This window comes from Pollicipes pollicipes, unplaced genomic scaffold (genome assembly GCF_011947565.3).
Source record: "Pollicipes pollicipes isolate AB1234 unplaced genomic scaffold, Ppol_2.1 Scaffold_7261;HRSCAF=8764_pilon_pilon_pilon, whole genome shotgun sequence".
NCBI lineage: Eukaryota > Metazoa > Arthropoda > Thecostraca > Pollicipedomorpha > Pollicipedidae > Pollicipes > Pollicipes pollicipes.
The window spans coordinates 42,361,390-42,389,220 of NW_023597054.1; the positions used below are offsets into that span (position 1 = coordinate 42,361,390).

Here is a 27,831-nt window from a genome sequence, read left to right on the forward strand (position 1 = left end):
GACGATAAGATGTTGAATAGCACATGATGACAAACAAAAACCACTCCATAATAAGAGACACCCGCTGTTTCAATAGGACTGTTGTCAAACGAACGGTTTCGCTCCTGTTTACCCCATTTTTGGTGCATGTCAGATTTGGTATTCGAGTGCGTCCCTGTCTAATAAATCCGTCGCGAAAGGCCTGCAAGTTCTTTGTGGGATTCTACCAAATATCTCACAACGTTGACCCACGCACATTTGCCCTTCACCCCTCCCTCTCAATCCTCCAACCCCCAACCCCAACCCTATCCCCAACCCAATCCCAGTGATGGGTTTAAAAGGAGTGTTCCGCATTTATATAGGGTTCTGAGCTGAAATAGCCATGCTGGGGACCTTCCGGTGCAGCTCACAGCCCCGCTCTTCCTAAGACCTAAACTCTTCTAGTATCTGCACTACACGCCCGCGAAAGTGGTGAGAGTATTTCGGGGCGAATATTTCAGTCCCGTGGCATTCATGACGTCATAATAACATCATTCAAATCTTGTTATTTCACAAGCCATGCTGCGGTCATGGCCGAGAAAAATATACAAAAGTCGAATTGTTCATATCTGGCGTTCGTGAGTGCGACCTCCAGATATAATGGCTCTCATTTGGCTCCCAATCATTGTTGTGTAAGGTATGATGAGGTAATCAGACAATGACGCACCGAGGCGCATATTTACTAGACACAGAAATTGTGGTATCTTGAGGAGTCTTTTCCACTTAAAAGTATACCAATAGTTATAAGAGAGCTTGTCTCATCACATCAAATGCTTGCCTCAATGTCACCAAGTGTGAAACATTCCCTTAAATCAGCTGCGCTAGCAGGCGGGAGGCGTGGTCGCGCACCCGCTACCCCACTTTCCTCCAACCTTGGTGACCTCAGCACCTTTTGAATGTGTTGCGCGATGTGCTGGGAGCTGTACTCATCAGCCGAGCACCTACTCAGTAACTCCAGCGCCGAGACATGGCCTGGCGCTGGCGCCGAGGGGCCCAGATAGCTCACCTCCGACTTCCTATACGTGACCGCTAAGACGCACTCGAGACTGCGAGGCTGCATTCCGTCAAGCCTACCAGCCCTAGCGTCCAGCGGCGGCGCCGGCATGCGGCCGTCATCGCGGCTGTGACGTACAAAGCCCTCTGCAATCTTCTTTTACGATTCGTCGCCGGCACCCAAGCCTGTTTACCAGGAAGCCAATGGAGACAATGGGTGCGCCCTCCTGGGATCGGCCAGCCAATCAGAACGCTCCCCAGAGAGTGACGCATCAGCGAGGGGCGACGTTCGCGGCGGCCGACGCCACTGGCGCCCTCTTCAGACGCGGCGACGCGGCGCGCCGGATTGGCACTGGACCCCGGCTGAGCGGTCGCTGCGCTGCCGGTTGGTGGAGCCTATATGCTGCACCGGAGACGACCGGAACACTAATGCCGCTGGGTGACTATGTTGGAGGCAATGTGTTCCGCAGATTAAAAAAAACGTCACGAAAGCATTACTGTGGTGACAATTGGCAAGGTATGATTTGATTCGTGACGAATGCGGGGCCTTTGATGACTGAGATGCTGACCGGCCTTTGCTCGTTTTCGTCTGTTTTCTTTCGTGAGGATCAGCAGCATACAGAGGCGCTCGCTACGCGTTTTCCGATCATGAAATTCCCGGGCTTCGCAGTAGCCGCTTTGAAACTCAGGTCACTCGCTTGGTTGGCCACTCGGGCGTCTCAAGCGATGGTGAGTGTGTACATGATCCGCGAAGTGAGACATACGCATTTGCATCGGCAAGAACGAGTGAAATGAAAGGTTTAGACGCCAAAAACATATTACCAATCACGGAACACAGTTCTGGATGCACCTCCCCCAACCCCTGCAAAAATAAAACATTTAACGTCCATTTTCTGCAAGGCATCCTGTTTGTTAGCTGTTGGTGAACAGTTCGCGTTCATTTGAGTCCGTTCGCGACCTCAGCCATCGGCCGGCCAGCTGTTCACGAACAAGCTTGCGGGTGATTGTGTGTTCTCACCGGACAGAGGACAATCTTATTCAATGGATTGAAGTGCGGTTCTCAGCATCAGCCGAAGGTAGAAATTCAGTTCAGCCATGAATCGTTCTGCAGAGGAACCGCAATAACCGCAATAACCTGAACCGCAATAATTCATGCATCCCTCCTAATTTCTTGAAATGTAATATTATTGAAAAATGTGTTCCTCTCTGGTTTGTTTCTGACTCCAAGAACTGAGGCATCTCCGTCTGATACGCGCCGTGACATTTTTCTTGACGTTTTTTTTTTTCTCTCATGCGAAGACTGCTTCGACCTAGATCCTAAGGGATGCGAGCGTCATATGGCCGTGCTCCCATTTATAAAGGAATTTTGGCGCCTGGCGTTAAAACAGGGCCAGTTTAACAAAAAAGTGTAGAAGTAGCAATATTGTATTTGTATTTCATACGCAAACTCCACTTCGTTTCAGAAGTACAGCTTTTTGCATTATATTAAAGAAAGGACCAAATTTTGGACAACTTCAGTCGTCACGCGTCTTTTAATGAAAAGGTGACCGCAATGGGGCTGCCCTCGTCATATAAGTATGATATGGAACACGGCTTTGATGCTTTGGCAAACTGACTGCCGGCAGTTGTGTGCTTTCTACTCCGGTGTGGTGTCTCGACCAGCATTACTCTACACGGCAGTGGCCGCTATAACCTGTAGACCATCTGCTTGGATATTTGAAGACTTTCCCGAACCAAAGGTTCGAGCAAGTCTTCAAATACCTGCGTTGGACGCTTTGATTATTTGAGATCGCTCTAAATTTGCCGCATAATTTAAAGTATGCGTTCATAACTCGCCGTTATCGAAATCTGCCCAAGAAGTGCCTTTGACCAGTGGCTCAGCCAAAATTTCCCTACGTTGGGGGGGGGGGCTGGGGGGCGGGGGCGGAATGCGGTGAGAGCGCACCCCGTCGGTTTTCAGCTTTTTGTCAGGAGTCATATATGGGGAAAAAAAACGTTGGTAAAAGGGGCGCCCCCCCCCCCCTTCCGTTGACTTAGCCCTCACTGTCAATTCATTGTTCATTGTGTGCCCTGTTGGACAGCAAAATTACCTTTTGTAAATGCACCATGCATCTTAGGTCCTCCCATTAAGTTTGTTGAGTGAATAAGTAAGTTGGTGCTCCAGTCATCGGCATCGTATTATCGGCCAATCTCTCAAAAATAATGTCCGAAAATATGCGAATGCAGCGACTGGTAATAAAGAAGAATTCCAATGCGGACTGAATTGCACACACTACCTTGAGCTGAGATTTAATTTGAGCCTAATGCTCAGTTAAACTAAATTTGTAATTCTTGTGCAATCTTTAAAGGCTGGCAGTGCAGATTTTTACAGTCTTCAATATCATTAATTTCATCGATCTCTTCTGGCTTTTAGGGCGCGGATCAAATGCAAAATATCAAATATGAAATAAAACTCCATGGCATGATAGATGCATGGCATGAGCCGTACCTATGCTGTGCTTTCCAGTAAGCTCAGTGCTCGTGTTGCATTCGTGCAGCAATGAGTGATACTTGATGTCTTAGCAACAAGCTGGATGCATCACACTCATTATTCATGAATACCGGATGAATTCTGCACAGCTTGAATGTCTCCTAACATACTCTAACTTTCAGTGTATGCAGAGGCCGCTCATAGGAGAGCAGCAGAACGAAAGGATCGCATTTCCCGCTACGCTCTTTTGTTCCGTCATCTTCGTCTTCCCCACCCGGTGATGGGTGTGGGCGGATGCAGCATCTGGCAGGAGGGGCGCCATGAGATCCCGTGATGTCTCAGCTGTCGCTCCTCTCGTGGCCGCCAAATGGGATAACAAATCACCGACACGGCGGCACCGCACTTTTGTGGGCCGTAAATACTTTTTGTGGACGCGCATCTTAGCAGTGTATCGATACTCTCATCCGTGCGCCTGCGCCAGGCCAAGTGTCGCCGGGGCTCTCCAACACATAGCGGTAAAACGGACGGACATGGGCTCCAGCCCTTGCTTTGCTACCGGCGTCGGCCAGCGGGGACCGGTGACGTCAGGGGCGCCGGCCAGCGGGGACCGGTGACGTCAGAGGCGCCGGCCAACGGGGACCGGTGATGTCAGAGGCGCCGGCCAGCAGGGACCGGGGACGTCAGAGGCGTCGGCCAGCGGGAACCGGTGACGTCAGAGGTGCCGGCCAGCGGGGACCGGTGACGTCAGAGGCGCCGGCCAACGGGGACCGGTGATGTCAGAGGCGCCGGCCAGCGGGGACCGGCGACGTCAGAGGCGCCGGCCAACGGGGACCGGTGATGTCAGAGGCGCCGGCCAGCGGGGACCGATGACGTCAGAGGCGCCGGCCAGCGGGGATCGGTGACGTCAGGGGCGCCGGCCAGCGGGGACTAGCGTCAGAGGCGCCGGCCAGCGGGGACCGGTGACGTCAGAGGCGCCGGTCACTCACCGTCGGTGGGATCGAGTCGCTTGGCCCTGCGACCGTGCTTGCTGTTGTTGTGCACGAACATGTTGTCGGAGACGGCTAGCAGGGGGCCGGACACGTCTACCGTCGGCCCGATCACCACCTGGCGAGGTGCAGGGGCAGCTGGGTCACCAGGTCACCGCCAGCGGTGCAGCGGCAGGTCATGGGCAGCGGGGTGGCATCAAGGTACAGGCGGTGGTGAAGCACCAAGTCACGAGCAGTGGTGCGGTACCAAGGCACAGACGGTGGTGTGGCATCAAGTTATGGGCGGCGGTGCATCGCTGCATGAGTGCAGCTCACAGTTCAGTTGTCCCTCTCTTCTCCACCGCCACATCTCACCATAACGTTTCTGAATTATCATGAAGGGCCTGATGAACGTTACGGTATAATATTGACTTAAACCCCGAATGAAACCTCCAGACGATTTTGCGAAAATTGGTTCTCTGATCATTACAGCAAATGTCACGGAATAGGGGCAGTGTAGGTCCCAAACCTGGGTGCAGTCCGAATTTTCTTAAGTTTCTTTCTTAAGAATTTTTCTTTCCTAGCTCAGCTCAGAAGACATCTCGCTGGTTTGTTAATTTTCTGTCAGGGGCCATCGCGGTGAACATGAAAGACACGCTTTTGGGGGAGGGGGGCGCACTCTTCCCCACTCCCTCCCCTGGTAACGCCCGTGTCCTACACAGCACGGACAGTGGAGCGTTGCCATTCGTTAAGCTCTGGCGGTAGGGCTCCACCGTATCCCGCATCACCGGCGGTGGCCTTTCATCACAAACAACGCACACGAGAAGCTCCATACCACTCGCCCGTACACAACCAACGCTACACCACCAGCCACAGTGTATGGTACATCACCATATTACGTGGCCGGACGCCCACCATGTCCCATCAATACGTCTGTCATCGCGGGCAGTGGTGCATCGTGGGCTGGTCAGACGCAGACGGAGCCTCGCCAGCCCACATTTGGTGGCGGCAGCCGTCAGTGACGTCACCGCCCGGGAACCGCGGGGACAAGATAAGAGCACCACTGACAGACACCCTCGCCGGGCCAGCGGAAACGCTACAAGCTGTTCAAGAATCCCCGGCTTTGTTTGAACAACATTAAGTTTTTCACCGCAAGGAAATGAGAGCTGGAAATGCGATACGCCAGCCGTCATCGGGTGCACGGGCGTTTGTTTTAGTTCGGGACGCAGCAAGTATTTGACAGCATTGCTAACTGCTCATCATTTTGTCATGTTTAATTTCCCGTTTGAAGTGTTTATTTACGGCAGATGTCGCTCGGTATAAACCGGCCCTGCTCGTGCGGCTGGTGTCCCAGCTCAAGCAACCAGACAGTGGAGGATGTGAACTGACTGGACACACTCTTCGACGCCGCCGTGGCTGGGGTTACGTCATCGGAAGCAAACGCCACCGCAGCCAGCTCGCCCGTGACATGCATTCGCTGCAGAGGTGCATAGCACGTGTAATCACAGACGCCAGCCCCCCTCACCCCCAAACAACCGTGTGCAAAACAACGAGCGGGCGATGCAGCTGGGGCCGGATATACTGTCCGTGCAGACCACAGGATGCAAGTTTGATGAGCCGAAAAACCTCGATATTGTGTTCAAACCCGAGCAGTACCCGAGGTACAAACTTAGCTGTCTCAATATCCAGTAACTGTCTTCGATGTCCCCTGCCCCTCCCCATCCCTTTCTGCTCCCTGTTGTTGACCACACACTAAATTATACGCAGACCCGTGTTTATAAAGCGCAGAAGTCTCTAGACCGCAACAGAAGCCGCCTGACCACACTCAAGTCATTCAAGTCACGGTCATCGCCCCTGAAAACACATCTGGCAAGTTAAAACAGCTCCAAACGATTCTGGCATGGGCCCAGCACTCCAGCAAATGAAAAACCGCCTATTGAGACTTGTCACGAAGCCTTACCTGGAACCTCCTCATGTCTCTTGGGTTCCCTGCATTTTTTAGGCAGTTTTGGTTACACTTCAAGAAGAACTTGAGGAAGAACCTGGAACAGAAGACAGGGATCATTGTGAGGGAGGTATGCATGCTTTAGTATCCTGTATGACACACTCGTGGTGCTATGAGCGGCGCATTCTGGTTGATGACGTCCTCACGGCCTGGCAAACCGCACATGGCTGTTTCTCGGCTCGCGTTCAGGAGGCACGGCAGCTAACAAGCAGTGTGCCAGTGGCCCTGACAAAGCAAGCCGCGTTCCAGTGGCAGTGTCGGCAGCTCATCAGCCGGTAACAGTTGGCGAGCTGACCAGGCTGTGTTCGGCTCGGTTTCAGGTGATTGCGAAGTGAATTGGTACGGTATTCGCATAATCGCGTTCGCCGACGGCCACGTGCAGTGGTATGCTGGTTTGTGACGCCGTGATTTCAGCCGTTTTATGCATCATCAAGACCGCGTCTTCGTTGCTTCTGTGGGTTGCCGCATCACCGCCAAAAATCGGCGCTGCAGAGTGTACATTGCGCTATGGACATCTGACCACGACCGCACATTGTCTGTCATGAAGTAATACCGCCGGCACCTTTGCACCCGCCTCCATGGCTCCTGGTCGTGGTCTCTATTTGCCGATACCCAGATCAGTCTCCAAACCCTCCCACTCTCGCCGATCTCAGACTATTTCTCCGGATCCCCGTTCCTGAACGCCGGTCCCTCCCTCCCCGTCGGGGGATCCCCGTCCCTGACTGCCGATCCCGCCGCCCCCTCCGCCGCTAACTTACAACGGGCGCTTCATTCCAAGTTCAAACAGTTTGACGGGCGGCCGGGGCGCCAGCTCATTCTGGCCAAATGATAAAAATGGCCATGTGTCCCGGGCCGGCGGCATCGCTCCCCGGGTGCTCGTCCCATCCAATTGATGGGATCCACTTGGCGCCGGCGGAACACAGCATCAAACGCCAGTCGCCGATTGAAAACTTCTCAAGTAATGGCTGCCCGCCGCCGATCGGCCGCCCCCCCCCCCCCCTCGCCAGAGGACAGCCCGGTAAGAGCTCCTTGGTCGTCTGGCGGCCGGCAGACAATGGTGGGCGACTGGAGGCACCGCGTGTTATTCCGGAGAGATATCCGGATGACTTGCGGGGTAAGGGGTTTAAGGGGTCGCATAGAGCCAGCCGTCAGCAGAGGAAGAGCCATGTTGGAGTTACTTCTGCTCCAGCAGAAGTACGTGCGAGCTGCGCATGTGCTTACTACATCCACTGAGTTTTAACAAACGGACGACGGACGGACGCAGGTTCGATAAACTGCAGGACATAGACAGATTTGTGGACGGACGGACGAGGGAGAAGGACAGACGAACAGACAGAGGTCCGACAAACCGCAGGACATAGATAGATTTGTGGGCGGACGGACAAGGGAGACGGACGGACGGACGGACGGACGGATGAGCGGACGGACGGACGGACGGACGGACGGACGGACGGACGGACGGACGGACGGACGGACGGACGGACGGACGGACGGACGGGCGGGTGGACGGGCGGACGGAAGGACGGGCGGCGGACGGACGGACGGACGGACGGACGGACGGACGGACGGACGGACGGACGGACGGACGGACGGACGGACGGACGGACGGATGAGCGGACGGACGGACGGACGGGCGGGTGGACGGGCGGACGGAAGGACAGGCCGCAGGACGCAGACAGTCCGTCTGCCGGGCGGTCGGACGGCCGGTGACGGGGCGCCGACGGACGCGCGGCCGCGCCGCGGCCCGCCGGCGCGGCCCGACTTTGATAGGCCGGCCGCTGACAGGCGCTGAGAGGCTGACAGTGTCCAGTCTCCGGTCCGACCGCGGCGCACGGGGGTCAGGCGCCGGCGGAGCCGCGCGCCGACGGCGGACGACCCGCCCGCACGCTGAGGTGCCGCGGCGCATGATAGAGTGCGCTCGGTTTTTGTCGGCCCACTCGCGCGCCCGCCTTGTTAGTGAAAGACATAAACAGAGTCGAGTGCGGACGGGTCGGGTTTCCAGCGAAGATGAACGACCGCCACGTGTATGATAGATGACTATCTGTTGCCGCGGACAGTGTCGATCGGGGATGTTAAGGCAACAGCAGCTGGCCGGCGCGCTGTCCAAACACTGCAGCGTGCGCTGTGTGCGCTGGAGTTGGCTGCTGCGGGCTGGATTTGCTGATCTCCACTGGCTTATTTAACCAGCTCAAGAGTTTGCTTCCCGTGCCTGCCTGGGTTCTTTTGAACTTCATTTGCTCGGCCATCGTTCACACGGGCTGGACCGGTATGAGAGCTAATTCAATATTGAATCAATATTGTGAAACCCTTCCGCCCATGATTGGTACCGCACTGGGCCATTCATTTGACAGAGTCTCTCAATTTAATAGTCTATTACATACTCCGAATTAACTTACTGGCCACGCTTCGAGGGCCAAAGGGCTGCTGCAGAAGGGGAAGAGATTTGATGGATAAATTGAATCATCACCAAATCAAATAGTGGGATGTAATTTCCTAATTGCTGTCGGTGCCGCCCGGCCGCTGCCCGCCGGGCGTAGCGGGGGGCGCCGGCCGGCCGGAGAAGGGGCGAGGGGGGAGGGAGGGGTCCGATTAGTCATCGGGTCCGGCGCCGACCGCCGTCTGCGGGGCCGCCGGGCCGACACCGGCCGCCGCCGCCGCTCTCATTATGCCAATAGGCCACACCATCAGTCAGCGGCTAACAACCGGACGTGGCCCGCGCCGGCCGCCGTCATCTGGCCGGCGTTTGGGCGGCGGTGGAGCGCCCCCCCCCCCCCCTCCCCCTCACCCGCCCTCGGCCGTCGATCGCCGCTCCAGACGCCAAACAAACCCGCCCGCCCCCGCCGCACCGCCGCCGTGTCGGTCCGGTGGCCGGGAGACGGCCATGTACGCGGCTCGGTATCCTCGGGCGGCCGCAGCTGGACCGGCCGCAGCTGGACCGGCCGCGGCTGGACCGGCGCAGCTGGACCGGCCGGAGCTGGACAGGCGCAGCTGGACCGTCTGCAGCTGGACCGGCCGCAGCTGGACCGGCCGCCGCTGGACCGGCCGTAGCTGGACAGGCGCAGCTGGACCGGCCGCAGCTGGACCGGCCGCAGCTGGACCGGCCGTAGCTGGACAGGCGCAGTTGGACCGGCCGCGGCTGGACCGGCGCAGCTGGACCGGCCGCAGCTGGACCGGCCGCGGCTGGACCGGCGCAGCTGGACCGGCGCGGCTGGACTGACCGGCTGCGTCCGGTCGCGGCTGGACTGACCGGCTGCGTCCGGTCGCGGCACGGCTCCAGCCAGGTTATGGCCAGCGTGATGCAGCGGCGGTCAACGCTCGGCTGCAATGTCGGGGTCAGGCTGCTGTTCAAAACACGGGCTGCTGTTCATGAGACATGTCTCGAGATTCAAGCCGGGCTTGAAAATTGTTAAGGAATGGGCTCCGTATCCCTCCTTTTACCCTCTAGTACTTTCCAAAATCCCACTCTTGGGAAGTCACAGTCTGATCACAGATAATTGGCCTCAGTGGCATCAATTTTCATCGAGATTATGCTGGCTTGAATGGATTCAGGTGTGCAGAATTTAGACCGTGATTAAATCAGTGTGCGGTCGCCTCGCGGGGTTCTCAAATTGCATGAGGTGCGCGGATGTCGAACCACGCACGACTTGCCAGACAACACGCACCTGCCTGACTTGTGCGTCTTTGAATTTCCGCCTTATGTCCCAGTGGTATTTTCTGAGGAGACCAGATCAGCTGGGAGTGCCCACGTGACATTCCACATCGCATTTTCAGACTTAGTTATTGTACCCAGCACGTAACTAACAGCTCCCTGATGGTACTGATCCATATTCGGTTTGTCCGCGTGTTTTGGACCCGCCCGCGCACATCCGAGGATGAATGGGAGAGAGCCAGCGACACAGCATACATGTCTTCCATGACGGGGCCTCCATGACGGGCCACCCACAGACTAGGATGCCATGTAAGTGATTGCGCTCACTAAAAAGGCTATGGAGCCTTATTTTCCCGAGACAATCAGAAAGTTGGCATTTCCAAAAGTAGCTTTCCAACCCATATAAATCACCACCCTCGAAATATTGACACCTTGGCGCCTTGACTTCAGCCGCAACTTGATGGGCAGAAGAACTGTCACAGTGGAAGCACCGCTATTGGGTAGCTGCCACTGTAGGATCCCGGCTTGCGAGACGGAAGATTGAAAATTTGAAGAATTGTTACGGCAAAAAAGATAACGCTGACAAACCAAATAGCATTCTACATGAATGGAATGGGTTTCCTGCAACTCTTCATTTACTTGCAGGTAGGGGCCTTCTCTAGAGAAGCAATATATTTATTTTTAGGCACAAACAGAAAATACCTAGTTATAGATCAGTTTCCGTTCAGCCACAACAAATTCCAAATGTCGAAAACATTGCTATTTTTGCATTTTACCGTCAGCCTTGACGCTATAGGCCAAAATTATGTCTTAACGACAGCAATACAATGGCTTTCGACCAACGCCGGGCGGGGCTCACACCGAAGTTGTGCAGTTTTGTTTCGGCACCACTAAAACAAAACAAAAAAGACATAAACAAAAGGAATCGGGGGCAGTAGCTTGGCGTAGCTTGCTCTCAACATATTTGGCAGCAAAAGGTAAGCCCAATGATCTGAGCAAAAAAAGGGTTTTTGTAAGGCCTAATTCATTTAAGGCTACCATAAGCGCGCGCGTGTCCCGGTCTTCACTTTTAAGTTTTTACTTGTCTTGCACATGCTATTGAGACTACTTTGCCTAATGGAACTTCATGCATTTTGCGTGGAAACTCGGGATTTTAACCCACCTTAAGGAACTGGGCCTCTCTTTAAGGAACTCTTGTATGCACGCCTTCTCCAAACGCACTCAAAACTACGTGTGCGACCGCCGCGCTGACGGGCCGTGGTCAGAACCCTGAGACCCCCTCCCCCTAACGCGAAAGACTGCAAACAGGTACGCTTCTGTGTCAGGCTGCGAAGCTGTGCCAGAGCTTTCGCTGCCTTACGGTGATTGAGAGTCACTTGTTCTCCTGGGTAGCAGATTGCTCCGACGACATATCATACTAATACTCAGTGGGGTGATGTTGGCACCGCAGCCGTACCAAGGTGTACCAAGCTTGTCAATAGGACGCAACTGCGCAGACTACAGACAACAGTTCGCGCCGCTGCCTGCTGGCCGTCGGGCGCCGCCAGGTCAGGCGGGTCGGACCCGGCCCGGCCGCGACACAGCGTCGCACCCTCCCCCCGGCGCCCAGCCGTCCGCCGGCCACCCCCGGCACATCGGTCATGTGGCAACGCGGCGTGGGGGCGGCGCGCTCGCCGCGACAGCCGCGCCGGAGGTGGCGGACCTGGCGCGCGCCGCCGTCCGCCGACGGCTCGCCAGTCGTCCATCGTGGCGCGCCATGATTTGTGCCAGCGACGGCGACGGCGCCGCGCCGGATTCGCCGCCAATGGCGGCCCCCCGCCGACAGCTTTACCGTCACCGCTGGCGTAGGGAAAACAGCGCGCGCGCTTGATTCATCAGCCGCTGACGGCGGCGGCGGCGGCCGCTTCCTGCGCCGCCCGCCGCCGCCGCCGCCGCCGCCGCGCACGTCCCCAAACTGTCGACGTGCCATTTGTCAGCGTTTTTTGCGCCGTACTGACGACCGTGCGGTTGTGTTAGACGGTCGCGCGGCCCGCCGCCGCCGCCGCCGCCGCCACCGCTGCCGCCACCGCGGCTGCCGCCCCCTCCCCGGATCGACCCCATCGCGAGTTCACATGCCGTGCTCGGTATTCCCGCGCCGTCTCCGGGCCCGCCGCCCAGCCATCCAACCGCTCCCGCACACACCGAGGTGATCATCTTTTTAGTACCCACCTCCCCCGACCGCGCTTCCCTGCGCGCCGGCGCCCTTTCCCGCTCGGGGTCATATTGGTGCCGTTCGGCTGCCCCGGCTGCCTGCTCGTCCACATCCACCGCCGGTATCACTTCGCCCGAGTCCGTCAGCCGGCTTCATCATGGGCAAGGTTAAACGAACACTTGGCGGCGCCATGTTTGTAGCTTCAAGCAAAAACAAATATTGTCCTTAATGTGGCGCTCGTCCATTCTGCCCGGCCAGGATATCCGGCGGTGCGCCAGCGCGGAGTCGTGGGAGTCGGGGCGCCGAGAGTCACATCGAGTCTTGGCTCTCCCCACTGCAAAGACAGGAGGGTCACTGGATTGGGTACCGGCTGGTTTATTAACCCCAGTCCCTTGCTCTGGTGCCGCGAAAGGCCAACCCGTGCCTCTGAGCTTGAAGGCTCGTTGACCAGTCGAAAGGACGACGCTCACTTTTGATGGCAAAGGAACTGTCGCGTCGACGCTTTGTGGAAGCCAAATACCCGTTGATGTTAGAGCCTGCGTGTAGCGTATGACACCGTGTAAGAGTGCCGTCGACGACGTCAGGTCGTGGCAGCTCTACTGAGGACTGAACCGGCCCCTTTTCTGCATTGGTAAGTCGTGAGGTGTCCTGTTGGCTGGAGATCGGGATAGATGTCATTACCAGCACTGGTGGCCTATTGGCTGGAGATCGGGCAGACGCCATCACCAGCATTGGTATCCTGTTGGCTTGAGATCAGATGATCTCAGGGTAGATGCTATCACCAGCTCTGGTTGAGGGCTCCTGATAGCGAGTTAGCAATCGGCGAAATGTGTACTCACCGAGCTCCGCGCCCTCCCGTAAGAAAGTCCTGGCTGCGCCACTGCGGCCAAGCGTGTTCGATAACCCGACGTTTCCACTGTCAATGCTGATTATCTACACAATGCTTTTTTATCCACCGAATATGAGCCAGTATCCTTGAAAACTAGCCATAACTTTGATAATAACTGCCAGATCCGTTGTAGCGCAATGCGTGGATAGACGCCCGTTACTGACACGAGTTTCACGCCAGGCCGTGGTAGTTTTTTGGTTTTCTTGACGTCACACTTGACGTCACAGAGTACAAAATTGACCCAAGCAAATTTTTTGGTTCTTGACAGATCTTTGGCCATAATGCATGCAAATCTCTCGGCCTAGGGGCGGGGCTAGACTTTAGTTCTCGTTGGTTCCCACGGCATAGTTTACTGTTGGATCCTCGTTCTTACAGAAGCTCTATCGCGGTACGGAACTGACTCCTGGGTTTTCTAGGCTTCCAAACGAGGAGACGGTTCTTCGTAAGAAAGCTTGGATGTCAGACACGTGTCTGTCCGCAGCAGCCGTGGCGTTGCCGGCCGCCCCGTCCCGTCCCCGTCCCGTCCCGTCCCGTCCCGTCCCGTCCCGTCCCGTCCCGTCCCGTCCCGTCCCGTCCCGTCCCGCGGCATTCCGGCCGCTCCGGCGTACACAGCCCTGACGCGGGGCAGGGCAGCGCCGTGCGAGGCGCGGCTAGACGCTGGGTGGCACTGACAGGGTCATCGCCCCGCTCCCCGCATTCACCGTTGGGCAAGGGCAGACATCGAAGCAGGCAGTCACAGCAGTCACTGCTGTTGCGGCCAGCCACACTGGTCACGGCAGTCACCGCAGAAATCACGGTTATAACGGTCGTCACACTCATCACTGCAACTGTTGCTACCGTCATTAAAGCAGCCAGCACAGCCATTACAGGTATCGTCACAGTCGCCACCGGCACGCCAGTCACCACCACCGTCGCCGTTACCACCTCATCATGGTCAAAGTTGTCGTCACATTCAGCACCGCCACCCCAGTCGCCTTGGTCGCCACAGACATCACGCTGACCGCAACCGTCACGTGACCCGGTGCTTTTCTTCTGAGAACCGCCCAATGTTGTGGTCGCTCCAGCTCGACCATCCACCAGCCGGGAACTAGAAGAGTGGTTTTCTCAGCGTTTGCTCGGGACGGTTCGGTTGTTCAAGCGTCGGCAGCTGGCATGACATCAGCGACGTAATCTCTGAACTGTAAACTCCACTGCTCGGTGCCGCTGTCCAACGTAACAACCGGGGAATGCTCCACTTGTGGATGTTGCAACAGAATTGATGGCAGAAGCCTCGACGATGGCTGATGTGCTGGATTTTTGATAATGTCCATCACCCCTCATCGCGGTCGAACGCTTACATTGATCTTCACAATCGTATTACGTTCATCTTTCCATTCCAATAGTAGACTTGGAGTAACGATTTAAAGTGGGTGCCAATTTCAACGTAGCTTATTTGGACTTCAATCGAGACTAGAACCTACTAGTGGCATGATGACGCCTGTCACAGACCTTCACTGCTCAAGCACAATGAGGTATGAAGACCCTAGTTCAAAACTAAAACGACGACGTCAAAGTGCCAAGAACGTATGAAGTTAAACAGAAAACGTCGACAGTTCAAGACCGCCCGACATGGGCGAACAAAGAAGCATCTCATCGTCATCACCGTCATCATCATCATCCTGACATTCGGGAAGCAGCCAAACGATGCGGCACAACTGACGTGTGCGAGCGACCTCGGCACACCGTCTACCTTCAACATTTCAACCTGAGTCGGCCCGCAAGGAAATGAGTCATTTCCGACTTGGCAGAGCGCAAAATGTGCCAATGCCGCTGGCGTGACGCGAGCTACTCAAACATTCCATTACCCCTGATATTTCTTCATTCGATTCGGTCCTCGAATTGGTAGCCATTACTCGACAATGATTGTCTTTCGCTTCGGCAATTATCAGAGCACCGGTAAAAGTTATCGACTGACTAACCATCTATGTGCACGGGTCACGCGCTCGGACAGCTCCCAGGTCCGTCGTCTGATCGCGGTCAAACGACCGCGCTGCCGTCGGCGGCCAGCCATTATCACTTCATGCGCGGCACCGGCCACTCTGCAATGCTCGAGCACCGCGACCCCGCCCCCTAATTGGACGACTACGACCGGTTCACGGTGCCAAATTGGATTACGAAACGGGTCGATAGTGTCGTGAGGGCCGGCCACGCTGGATCACGGGGGGAGGGGGCGGCCCGGCGCGCCGCCACGACGCACCGCCCAAATAATTGCTCCTTCAACGCCGCCGGCGGGCATTCGTTATTCACGAGGGCGGCCGGCCGAGCCGGTGTGGAGACTACGTGCGGCCCCGGCCCGTTTAATAGAGATTGAGCGGCGCGGTTTGCAGTCGATGCGGGACAGAGTGGCCAACCTGTGGTGGAGGGTACGGTGGGAGGGCGACTGTCCCTCCCTGCCTGCCAGGGCGCCCTGAGCGGCGGAAATCACCCTATAGCGGCCTCGTGGGACAGGAGCCACTCCTCTTACCAGGCGCCCTGGGCGGCGGGAGCCACCCTGCAGCGGCCTCCTGGGGCAGGAGCCGCTCCTGCCACAGGGGCTGAAACCACCTATATGGTTCGGGTTTGAGAAAGTAGGGTGTAGTCTTGGTTGGGCCTTGAATACAGGACTTCGCGGATTAGGAAAGTCCACGGTACCACATAGAAAGGTTAAGGGTAAGACGTTTATGAAATTTCAGGTCAGTGCTTCATGAAGTGCTACACAATGTTACGCCATGCGTTTCCTTTAGCCATAATTAGCTCCATTCACGCCACTTCTGCGACTATGAACGCAACAGGGTAAGTTTTAGTGTAACATTTCTTAAGGCCCTTCCACATATTAGAATTAAGATTGGGTAAAGTATCGTGGCTAGAAGGTGGACCGGGTAAAGAAAAACGTACCCGTGAAGGTTTCTAGCTTTGAAGGAGCAAAAACTATGTCCTCGGTCGTTCATCTGGAAGTAGGAGCCATCCCTCTAGACGCACCGGAAGAAGAGGGATCCACCCTCTAACGGCTCCTGAAGAAGCAGGAGCCACTCTCCTAACCAACCCAGGAGGGCCGCGATCCGCCGCTCTGACGGTTCCCGTGGGAGCCGAAGCTAACCCTCGCGCGCCTGTCGAGAGGCCGTCGCCTCGCTGGTCGTCCCCAGCGCCTCGCTGGTCGCTCCCCAGCGGCCGCCGTCGCGCTGGCGGCCCCCGGGGACCGCGTCCCAGCCGGGGAGCCACGCACTAATCTCGAAACTTGGGCGATATTTCAGCGTGCCACGTTGTTATCAACTTGAGAATGTATGACTTCATCCCGGCGACGGCAGGGCAAGGCGGAGACAAAATGGAAACAAACAGTTGGACTCGGACCCCGACACTGCTGGACGTCTCGTGATAAAGGCGAGCAATGTACAGCACGTCACAGGATACTCGATGCAGGAATTCAATCAAAACCGCAAGCACCGGCGTCGGTGGTAGTGAATGCTGCGAACTACGCCGCCAGATGAGCCGGTGAGACAAGTGTGACACACTCGTCTTACGAATTAACGGCGTTTCGAGCCTCAGTTCTTCTGACGTGGTTGCCCTTCGCGTGCCTGTCAGTTTTATCTTGCACTGAGCCAAGTCATGACATCTGCGACGTGGGAACGGTATAAAGTGTTCTGCGCATTGGCGAAACGTGCATGATGCATTGTTTATTTAGCGGATTAGTTAATTCAGTGAGATTGCGGACCGAGCCATGGAGGCATTTCATGGTCTGTCCCATGCTATAGCATATTCTTACAAAATCATTTTGAGGAACGGGTTGCACCAGGACACTTCAACCGAAGCGTTGATTCCTCCCGGATTTTAGTTCATGCATTATACCCAGCTGAGGAGGCCAAACAGACAGCTGGGAGTGTTGGGGAAGCCGGGCAGCAGCGGCAGGGCTTCACACAATATGGCGCGCCCGTGCCGCTCTGTCAAGGGAGCTCTGCACGTCTGTGACAGGTCTGAGCTCCAGCTGTAGCGCGCCCGCGCTGCTCTGTCACGGGAGCTCTCTCTCTGCACGCCTGAGACAGGTCTGAGCTCAAGCTGAGGAGCTGAGCAGCTCGCTCCGGCAACTTCATAGGCTTGTTATTTCGTTGCACCTTGGCGCGTGTAGAAGGAGAGACACGCCGGTGAGCGCACGGCGTCATTTCACGCCGCCGCTGGTAAGGCAGTGCTTCTCCATGCACTTTAAATGCACTATAATCACACATTTGTAAAACAGGAAACTGGTGTGGTGTATGATATACACCATGTCATATCATATCTAAATCACCGGCATTATATATCGGCATCGCCCTAATGACATGCCCTGAACTAAGCGTAAACCGAGTAAAACCAACCGGGCGGTCCCTTTTCACAATCAGTCCCGTGTGGGCGGTTTGGAGACTCATGTCGCCGCGTTCTAGCCGTAGTTGGCCAGTCCCAAAGCCGTAGGGATGATTTTGGGGCCATCTGAGCCTTGTGTTACTGGCTTGAGCGCCTATCGCGTCTATGAGCTCGTTGTTGCCCGTTTGCAACCAGCGTTGCCAGTATGCGGTCATGTAACGCCTGCCTTGCGCCTCGTGTTGCGCGTCCGAACCTTGCTTTCCTCGCTTGCACTCCGTGCTGCCGGTATGTGCTCTGCGTCACCCTTGTGCGCACCGTGTTGCCCGCCTGAGGTCTGAGTCGCGCCAATGTGCCCTTGTTGCCCCTCTGCGCCCTGTCGAGCCCATCTGCGTCCCTGCGTCGTCCGCCTGCACCAGTGCTGTCTGTCTGAGCCCTGTGATGGCCGCCTGAGCCCTGTTTTGGCCGTCTAAGCCCCCTGTCGCCTGTGTACGCCCCGTCGTACCTATCTGCGCCCCGTGTCACCTGTGTACGCCCCGTCGTACCTGTCTGCGCCCCGTGTCACCCATCTGCGCCCGTATGTCGGCCGTCTGCGCCCCGTGTCGGCGGCCTGAGCCGTGTGGCGGGCGGCGCGCGGTCGGCGGTGGCGTGGTCCCGCGAGACCGGCCGACGGTCCCGGCGCGGCCGCCTCCGTATCGACCTGGCCTGGCCCCCGGGGAGCCAGCCGACTGCCGCGGCAGCCACGCGGGAGCGGCCGCCCGCCGCCCGCCGCCGCCGCCGCCGCCGCTGCCGCCGCTGTCGGACGCGCGCCGACCCGGCCCGGCTGGTGCCCGGGTCACGACAGCGCGCCGCCGCCTCACGGGAACTGGGAGCCCCACGGGGCAGATATGTTCACTTTGAAGTGATTGTGTCGTGTCGGTTATGGAGATGAAGTGCTTTGCCACCTCCAGCTGTAGAAAGCGTGGCGGAGAGCGTTTGAGATCGGTCAGAGGAGGAACTTTGACCGCGTTTCTGGCTTAGCCCCATGAGAATACCGCTTAGGGCTTGTGCCACGCTATGCGGTGGGGTGGGGGTCAGTCCACTTCACCGTCCACTTCACCGTCCGCATCAACAGACGCTCACGTATGCACGGCGCGATATTTCAAACCATTGAATCGCTTCCACTTTATGCTTGGCCAGCCTTTGGATCCCCTGGGGATATCCAACTCCATAAACAACTTGTACGACGCTGCCAGCATTGCCACTTATGGACGATTAATAAAGCCAAAGCAATTAACAATCAGCTCCTTGAAAATCACGATTTCATCCTTGAATTTCAGCTGATTTCGATGGAGCATTGATGAGCGTTATATTCGAGAATATGTATTTGTCTGGGGACCATTCAGAATGCAGCAGCAATGCGTCTTAAATTACGCTGTCCTGCTTCGGTCGGCGCGTCGCGGTGCATTGGAGTAAACCACCAAGCACTTCCAGAGTGTCCTGCCCATGGATGCGTTGTTTGAAGCTACGCCTTATATGGTCCGGACGATGATGCAGGGTTACTGAATAACAGTGCTATGCGATCTTTAATTTAGCCGGTTCCTCTGTATCAGATTCCAGAAAAGTGATGAATAATGTATTTCTACCGCATACGATGCGGAGTGGTCAGGGCACTTGTTCCTTTCAAGTGACAACCGAGCCTGCTCAACTGTCGCTTAACTGTCACATAATAGAGAATCCAATGGGACGTTTAGAGAGCATTATACTTCACGAAAGATACTACATCAGTTAGTTTGTTCGTTTTGGGTTTATACCCTGTTTGATCAGCGAAAGAACTTTTTCATTCAAGATGGAAAAATATGGTGATCAAAGCCTGTAAAACATTAATCACGTCATTTCAGTTATAATGCACGGAGGCGAACTCATGCACCAACTCAAATGTTATGTCAAATGTTATACCGAATGTTACTCCAAAAAGGAAGCATAAGAATAAGATATGCTGCCATCATTACGAAACGCGATGTGACTTGAAACGCTAACCGTGACGTTGTTTGCCCTCACACTCATTCAGTCACGACAGGTCATCACGGTCGTGACAAACGACCAATCATGTGGCCAGTAACGTTATGAGGCGTAATTTGGGACGCATTGTTTCAATGATGGGCTCTCATATAAAACTAAAACACAATAAACGATTGCGTCCTGTGTTCTACCGTCATACGCAAACTGTTAATTTGCATTGTCTGGGTGTTTCAAATCCCATTCTGCGGGATACGCGCTCCTCCATTCATCTAAGTTTAGATGGCATTACGGATATTCCTTGTTTAGAAAGGCAAAGAATATCTGTAAGATATAGGTAGGCGTATTTCATTACGTGTTCTGGCTCAAAAGTTCGCTAGCAATCCAAGCGATCTCCGTTTTTCTTGCTGTGTTTTGCGAACAGCGAAGCAAGGAAGTAAACCCTTCAGCGTGCACTGCCTAAGCACCGACGTCACATGACGAACTGTCACAGAGGTCCGCCTCTGGTGTCACGGTGTCAGCGGACATCAGTTGACACGTGCACACACCATCACGGACTGCTTTGCCGCATCCCAGCGCGTGGTGCGTCGGGCAGCCCGTCTGCGACATGTGCGCGGTCGGCAGCCCGTCCGTGGCATGTGGCGCGGTCGGCAGCCCGTCGCTGACATGTGGCGCGGTCGGGCAGCCCGTCTGCTGACATGTGGCGCGGTCGGGCAGCCCGTCGCTGACATGTGGCGCGGTCGGGCAGCCCGTCGCTGACATGTGGCGCGGTCGGGCAGCCCGTCTGACATGTGGCGCGGTCGGGCAGCCCGTCTGCTGACATGTGGCGCGGTCGGGCAGCCCGTCCGCTGACATGTGGCGCGGTCGGGCAGCCCGTCGCTGACATGTGGCGCGGTCGGGCAGCCCGTCTGCTGACATGTGGCGCGGTCGGGCAGCCCGTCTGCTGACATGTGGCGCGGTCGGGCAGCCCGTCCGCTGACATCCCAGGCTTCAGCCTGGTGCCAGCAGTCGACATGACAATGACCCAGCGAGGAGCGTCTCCGCGGAGCCCGACTATACTGTCTGATGATCCCAGTGTGGAGGAGTGTCTCCGCGGAGCCCCGACTACACTGTCTGATCCCAGCGTGGAGGAGTGTCTCCGCTGAGCCGGATTACACTGTCTGATCCCAGTGTGGAGGAGTGTCCTCCGCTGAGCCGGACTACACTGTCTGATCCCAGTATGGGAGAGTGTCTCCGCAGAGCCCGACTACACTGTCTGATCCCAGTGTGGAGGAGTGTCTCCGCTGAGCACGACTACACTGTCTGATCCCAGTGTGGAGGAGCGTCTCCGCGGAGCCCGACTACACTGTCTGATCCCAGTGTGGAGGAGTGTCTCCGCTGAGACGGACTACACTGTCTGATCCCAGTATGGGAGAGTGTCTCCGCAGAGCCCGACTACACTGTCTGATCCCAGTGTGGAGGAGTGTCTCCGCTGAGCACGACTACACTGTCTGATCCCAGTATGGGAGAGTGTCTCCGCAGAGCCCGACTACACTGTCTGATCCCAGTATGGGAGAGTGTCTCCGCAGAGCCCGACTTCACTGTCTGATCCCAGTATGGGAGAGTGTCTCCGCAGAGCCCGACTACACTGTCTGATCCCAGTGTGGAGGAGTGTCCCCACGGAGCCGGACTATACTGTCTGATCCCAGTGCGGGCCGTCCGTGAGCTCTACCAGCGCTGGAAGTTCGGGGCTTACGGATCCTCCGGAAGGTACAAATATATCCTCAGGTCTGTGGCATATATCAGCTATGCTGGATACTGAAAGCGAGCAAATCCAGCGATGAGCAGTGTCATCGCAAATGGCACGTGGGAGCGCGGCTGCCAACCGGTCCGGTTCGATCCGACACTGCAGTTCTGCACTAAGCCACGGCAAGACTGCCCTCCCCCCCCCCCCCCGCCCCCCGTCCGATATTTGGACAGAACATTCCAGACGGGCGGTCGTGGACGGCCTTCCACGACGTCCTCTGTAAACACCGGGCCCGGGCAACACGAACGTCAAAAACCTGCAACTGTGCGCGCTGTCGGCTGCGGCGATACCGGGCCCGACGGCGCGGGCCCGGTCCTGTTTATGGACGGACGATAGCCGGCGGTTCGCTCCGGCACCGGCCGGCCGGGCCAGGCCGCCGTGGCCGCTTTCAAGCCGGGCGGCGCGTGCCGAGGGCGGCGCCGGCTGGCCCTCTGGGGGTTTGGGGACTGACGGGTCCATGGACGGGCGGTCGGGCCGCTGGCGGGCTCACCGCAGGAGAGGGGGGGGGTGGGGCATGCACGTGCCAGTCTTCGAAGACTCAGCTCAGCGGTTAGCCTGGACTGGACGGTGACAAGCTAAGCATGAGATCACCTGGGAGGGCCGGACAGACTGGGTCTGAGAGACTAGGAGGTTTAAGTGGACGATGGGCCTGCCCGCGGGACTTAAACCAAGACTGGACCTCCTCCCCCTCCCCCCCCCCCCCGCCCAAACAATCTCCTTGTGAAGACGGGCTATATGAAGATAGGGCCTGTCCGTCTCAGGGATGTGCGCGTCTGTCACGCATCAGCTGGGGCAGGACCCAACGCATAGTCTCCACGCTAATGCACATTGACGAGTACAGGCCCCTTATCAGCTGCCGCAGAAAGCTCCACTGAAGCGGAGGTGGGGCTGCGTATGGCAGTGATGTTCAACAGCCCGCCAGGGACGCAGCACTTGGTGAGGTGATGGATCTGCGACTGTCCTTGCTGTTCGATCCAGCGTTTCGATTTCGTGTTGTGGTCGAAGAAAATACCCACTGGAAGCAGATAGCCCCGACGACAGTGGCAAGTGATCCTAAGCATGATGCAAACAAGCCGTAGTCAGCAGCGAGATGCCGACGGCAGGGGCGATAGTATCGGCATGAGGTGGGGCTGTGGCCTTGGGATCCATTGAAGGTGCGAGGTCATGCACTGCACAGACGACTCGCATTTTCTTGAGAGTCCCGCCCCCTCCCTGCTGGTCACAAATCTGATCCTTTTAAGAGCAATGCTGTAAGGATCAACTCAAATGTCTGTCAGCTAAGCAGAATGCGCTCACTTCAAAGAGCGCTTGCGATTTAAGCAGCTGCGGCCAACACGACGGTCTTCAGGGACATATTAAGCTGAGCCTGAGACTGGGGGACGGTTGGCTTGGTAACCTGCAGCATTGATCGGCCGGCCCCATCCCCTATGCCAGTGTATACCTGCGGACGCATTTTGCATAGGGAAGAAGACACGCTTGTGAGGGCTCTCACGTGATGCAGACGGTATAAGGGATCATTTATTCGTATAAGGAGGCGGGATGGGGAATTGTGCTGCCTTCTCTACGGAACCCAGACGGAGGCCCTAGGTCACCAAATAATGGGGTACAAGAGCGCTTAAAATGTCCACGAAGAGCGTCTTCTCTACCCAAGCAGTTGATCCCATGGCATTCTCTGACTACCGAAATGAAGCTACGTGTCGCCATCATGGTCCCATTACCATTATTCATCGGCCAGCGCTGGTGCTATCTACCGACCATCGTCTCTCCCTTTATTTACGGTACATAAATTGTACCCGAGTGGGCTACAATGAAGCGATATGCCCTGTTTTGGGGGAGGGGCTGGTTACGATGGCGGGGAGATAACGACATCCAGCAGGAGGGGTTCGGATGCAGACCGCACTGCAGGGTGCAGAATAATAACAGAATATGCTCAATCACCGCGCCTGCTGTAACCCGCGCAGCAATACCTTAACTAGCTGCCTACTGTTCGGCATGCTAATGATGGGTGCGCATGCCTGAGGGTCTTGGGACATAGGCGTATTCAAGCGGACCGCTGCTTAGCTCTAAAGGCAACTGAAAATAGACCTTTCAAAGGATCGGCTTTGGCGAAAGCGTAGAGGCGCCCCGAACTTCAACGCCGGCGGTTTCGCATTTCGACTTCTAACTGCTGCCGTGACGCGTTTACCCAAACTGCAGCCAGCCAACTATTAAGTATAATTTCATGGAGGAAGTATGCGTTCGAGATGTTTCTCGTCGCTGGGAGAAGCCTGAACAGTTTAATTCGATAATCGGACATGATTCCCGAGCACCCATCGCACGAATGCCCGGATCAAAGTAGCAGTTACGAGGAATAATTTCTAGTCGTGAAGGAAGATCAGAAGAGCTTTGCTGGCGAAAATTGGTGAGAAAAGCCTGCTGAATAAAGTTGGACCAAACACCGAATGCACAAACACTTTGCGAACAAGACAAGGCCTGTGACGCCAGCCCCGGCCAGCCCTACACCAGCCGTACAGCAAGCTGGTCAGGCATGCAGCCGACGCGTGCTGGCTCCAGCTCGTCCGCGCGGCCGTACGCCTCGTCCAGCTCGTTTGTCCCTCACGTGCTCCGCCCGGCCGGCCCGTGTCACCATACGGTCGGTCCGGCTCGTCTGAAGCTAGGGCCATTATGCACTCGTCCCAGTCCGACGGCGCAGGCATAAATAGCATGGCGAGCGCTCTGTCAGTCATACGTTTCCAGCCGTCCTGAATAATTCAAGCTTGTCCTCTTCTCCTGCGGTCCGGACGACCTCCAATGCGACCCGCGGGCCGCGGCTAGATCAAAACGACCATCGCGCGCTTCCCTCGGCTCTCATTGTCAACTACCATTTAACCTGGAATTAATTGCTCAAAGGATACATAACCCAAGAGCGAGCGGCGTCCGGGGGGGCAGTATCTTGCTCTCGGTCGTTCGGTTTCGGCGGAAATTCCGTGCTCGCTGTTCGGATGAGCGCGCCCGGGCTTTTCAGTGCCGCCGTCGCCCGAGGCGACTGCGCAGCGCGCGGCAGGTCACGAGGTCAGGGGCCGGCGGCGGACGGGACCGCAGCTCCAGACGTGCCGACAGCGGACGGTCTGCGGGGTCAGGCGGAGGGCAGACTCCTGACGTGGCGGCACGACGACGCCGCCGAGAGGGCAAAGGTCATTGACCGCTTCTGACCAGGCTGCACTACTGACCGGTGGGGGTGGCGCCAGCTGGGTACGGCCGGCCGGGAGGGTTGGGTCGGGCAAGACGCCCGAGGGCAGATGAAGGGCTTAGATGGTGCCGCCGTAGACCAAATGAAGCCAAACTGGCCGTCCATGAACTGACTCTCGTGGCTCCCGCATTGGCCGTGAGAAGAATAACAACTCGGATTGACATCAGCAGCCAAATCTGACTTTATGAGCTCCGGGCTGCTGCTGGAAGCCCGCTGACAAGATCTAGCTCAAGCACGCTCCAAAAGTTATTAACGACCTGTTGGCCCGCAGGCTTTGGCGCTGGGCTCAGTTCGATCATCGAGCTAACTTTGGGTGGCTGACCCGGAGTTCTGGCAGGTAAGGCATCAGCCAGCAGGAGCCGGCCAGCAGCAGCATGGTACTGATGTGCAACGGAATCATACGAGGTTTACCGTTTCAGTTGCGAGGACTTCGAGAAAAACTTATTTTTAAGGCATGAACAAGTTGACCGCCAACTTATTAAATCTGTTCCGATTCAACTCGACGTGTGATAACGTCGTCGATCTGGCGAAACTGGTAAAGGCCACTTCAAAGCCCATCAGTATCAAACAAATACACCATTTAGCAAGCCTCCCGAAATGGTGTAAAACGGTTTCTTTGCAGTCCACCAGGAGCAGTCGCTGGAAAATGTATTGATCAAGCAGTGACGGCGGCGGCCTTTACGTAAAAACAGGGGGCCTAACCGTACAAAGTGGATCTCACTAATCCAATGTCAACAATAGTGGCAGCCGCACCCTCGCCCACCACGCAGAATCCTCTTAGTTCTCGCCTCTCTCTCGTCCCTTAGTTAGTCACTTACAGCCACATGCCCCTCTAATCTCCTAACTAAGGCTATTAATTTGCCCTCGGGGTTATTATTTTCTGCATTCTGCTCCCCCATTCTCTCATTAGGCGGCAGTGGTCCGGGGTAAGCCGGGTTTTTCGACTCCGATGGTGCGGCCGCGGCGCCAGAGGAGCCGCCAGCGAGCGCCATGTTCGGGTCGTCTGGCGCGGAGTCGGCGGTGCTGGGCTGCTGCCGGCGGAGCAGTCGAGCCGCCCGGTTCTGTTGGAGGGCCTGAGAACTCTGGATCGCCTTGAGTGTTTGCCTCATAGGCATCGCTGTTATGCCAACTAATTGTATCAGGCCGTAAATTGTTTAGTCTGAGGTTAAGAATGATAATAAATGGTTGCCACCATATGCAATGGAAGATGCAGCCATCGCCAATATCACTCAACATCTGAAGTTGCTGGGATCCAATCTGCTTGGAACCCGTTTTATATGGCAAAGCATAAAAATAGCTCACAAAAGTCGTTCAGGTGTTTAGTGTCGTGATCACGCCTCTCAGGTGTTAGTTAGCCACTGGTAGCCATACCAGTAAGTTTATCTGCAAGGCCCTCATGACCCTGTGGCAACGAAGTGCCGGCTGCTGAAATCAAGAGCAGCTCTTGTAAATATAAAAACTGCTTGGACGTATAATTTATAAAAAACAGTACTTAGCGGTTTAGAAATAATGTTGCTCACTACATCTTTTTCTCACCTTTCATTTCCTCCCGACAGCCTCTAATACACCCGATCAATCTTTCTCTTCAGATCAGTCTCGTGCTGCTCATTCGGACCAATTCACTCGTCTCGTTCGCGGTCAACGCCTTGCAAAGTTGACTGGAAACCAATCGGTTCTTTCGTCGCCCAACGTTCTCTCCCCTTTATCTTAATTTCTTTATGCGCTTGTCGGAGATGTAATTTGCTCCGGAAATGGGGAAAACTCAGCCGAATGTAAGAAAAGAGGGCGAGGCGATCAGATTACCGACACTTCAGCGTGCTTAGCCAGCCAGACTATCGTCGCCATACAGCCTCCACCGCGCGCATGTCGCCTGATGAGGGAGCTCGGCCACATGTAAAATACAATGACAGATCGCTTGATCACCCGCACCTTCCCCGGCATCATTTCCTGCCGGTCCCGAGCCACGGCGCCGCTGGTGGCCGCCGGCGCAGCCCGCTCGCCGGCGGCGGGGCGGTGAGAGGCGGGAGCGGGGCGCCGGCCGCGCGCGGCCGGCGCGGCGCCCGCCCGCCCGGCCCGCTCGTAAACGCTCCCGTGTTGCAGCTCATATTGATTTTGCAAGGTGATGGTATACGCCGGGGATTAGGCGAGTCGCCGGGGGATCGACGACGGAGGCGGCCGGCCGGCTGGCTCGCCCCTCAGCCGCCGCCGCCGGCGCGGCGAGGCGCGGCGCGGCGCGCGCCAAAATGGCCGGACAGGGAGGGGAGCCGGGCTGTCGCCGGAGCTGCCGCCGCCGCTGTCAGCAGGGCTGCCGGCGGGGTAGGCGCTGAGCTACCGTCCGAGCCGACCCGGACACGGAGAGCTTGGCAGGCAGGCAGGGAGGGGGGGGGGGGGGGGCGGGGCGGGGGTGCAGCGTGTGATCTGGAGTTGCAGGCAACGTGGGGTCTGGCGAAAATGGAGAGACATACCAAAGCTGCATGCTGGCAGTACTGTACGTGTGCTTGGTCTGGTAAAATGTTCAAAATGCGTCCCTTTCTTCTCGCGATAGCTATCCTCTTTTCCATCCAGAAAGACGGTTATGAACTAAGCACAACAAAATCGACTTAGATTACTACAACGTACCGCATGCCGTGCTGCTGGCGTGGTGACCATGGCGCCGGCATCGGCCCGCGGCGGGTGGCACGCGCGGGGCATTTAAGGCACAACAACCGAGTGGGCCCGGGTGTCACGTGATGGTGTCACGATTGCCCAACACGGGGGGAAGCTTCAACACCATGAGCACAAGCGGCAGTGTTAAGACGCTGCATGGCACGTTTACATCCCCGCTACTTATGAGTCAACATGCTGGCACAAAATGATTCAGCCTTCGCAACACAAGGGTAGTGAAGGTCAGCGTCCACATGAAGAGCTATTTCTATGGAAGACTTCGATCCCAACATGGTTCTAACAATGTTGGAACCAACAATTTAGGCGGTGCGATTTATGAAAATGTTGATTTTGCGCATCACCTATAAAAAAAGCCATAGAGAAGTCGGTCAGGCAGTGCTTAGTTTCTTTTTTGCGTCGCAGACAATTAGTAAGAAGGCAAATGGACAGCTAGCTGTTCCTCACCACGAGCGATCCCGCGGGCCGCTTAAAGCAGGCCTGCTCCACGGCCCCGAGAGCCTGACAGCCGTCAAGTCGCGGCTGCCGGCCGTTCCCGTCCTCCCTACAGTCGCGCGATTGGTCGGCTAGCCAGAGGCCGCCGCCCTGCCCGGCTGGTACGGCCGTCTGACGGTGGATGAGAGTGGCGTC

The 27,831-nt window shown here is 56.5% G+C and overlaps 1 protein-coding gene across 1 annotated transcript in view; it reads right to left on the reverse strand.

Annotated features, from left to right (window-relative positions):
- LOC119112092 (transcription factor collier) overlaps positions 1–27,831 on the reverse strand; it is a 77,582-nt gene that overhangs the window by 6,261 nt on the left and 43,490 nt on the right. Inside the window, exons 10-11 of the mRNA XM_037236098.1 lie at positions 6,407–6,488; positions 4,468–4,585 (exon numbers count right to left, since the gene is read on the reverse strand). Of these exons, the coding sequence (XP_037091993.1) occupies positions 4,468–4,585; positions 6,407–6,488 (200 nt within the window). The remainder of the gene's footprint in view (positions 1–4,467; positions 4,586–6,406; positions 6,489–27,831) is intronic.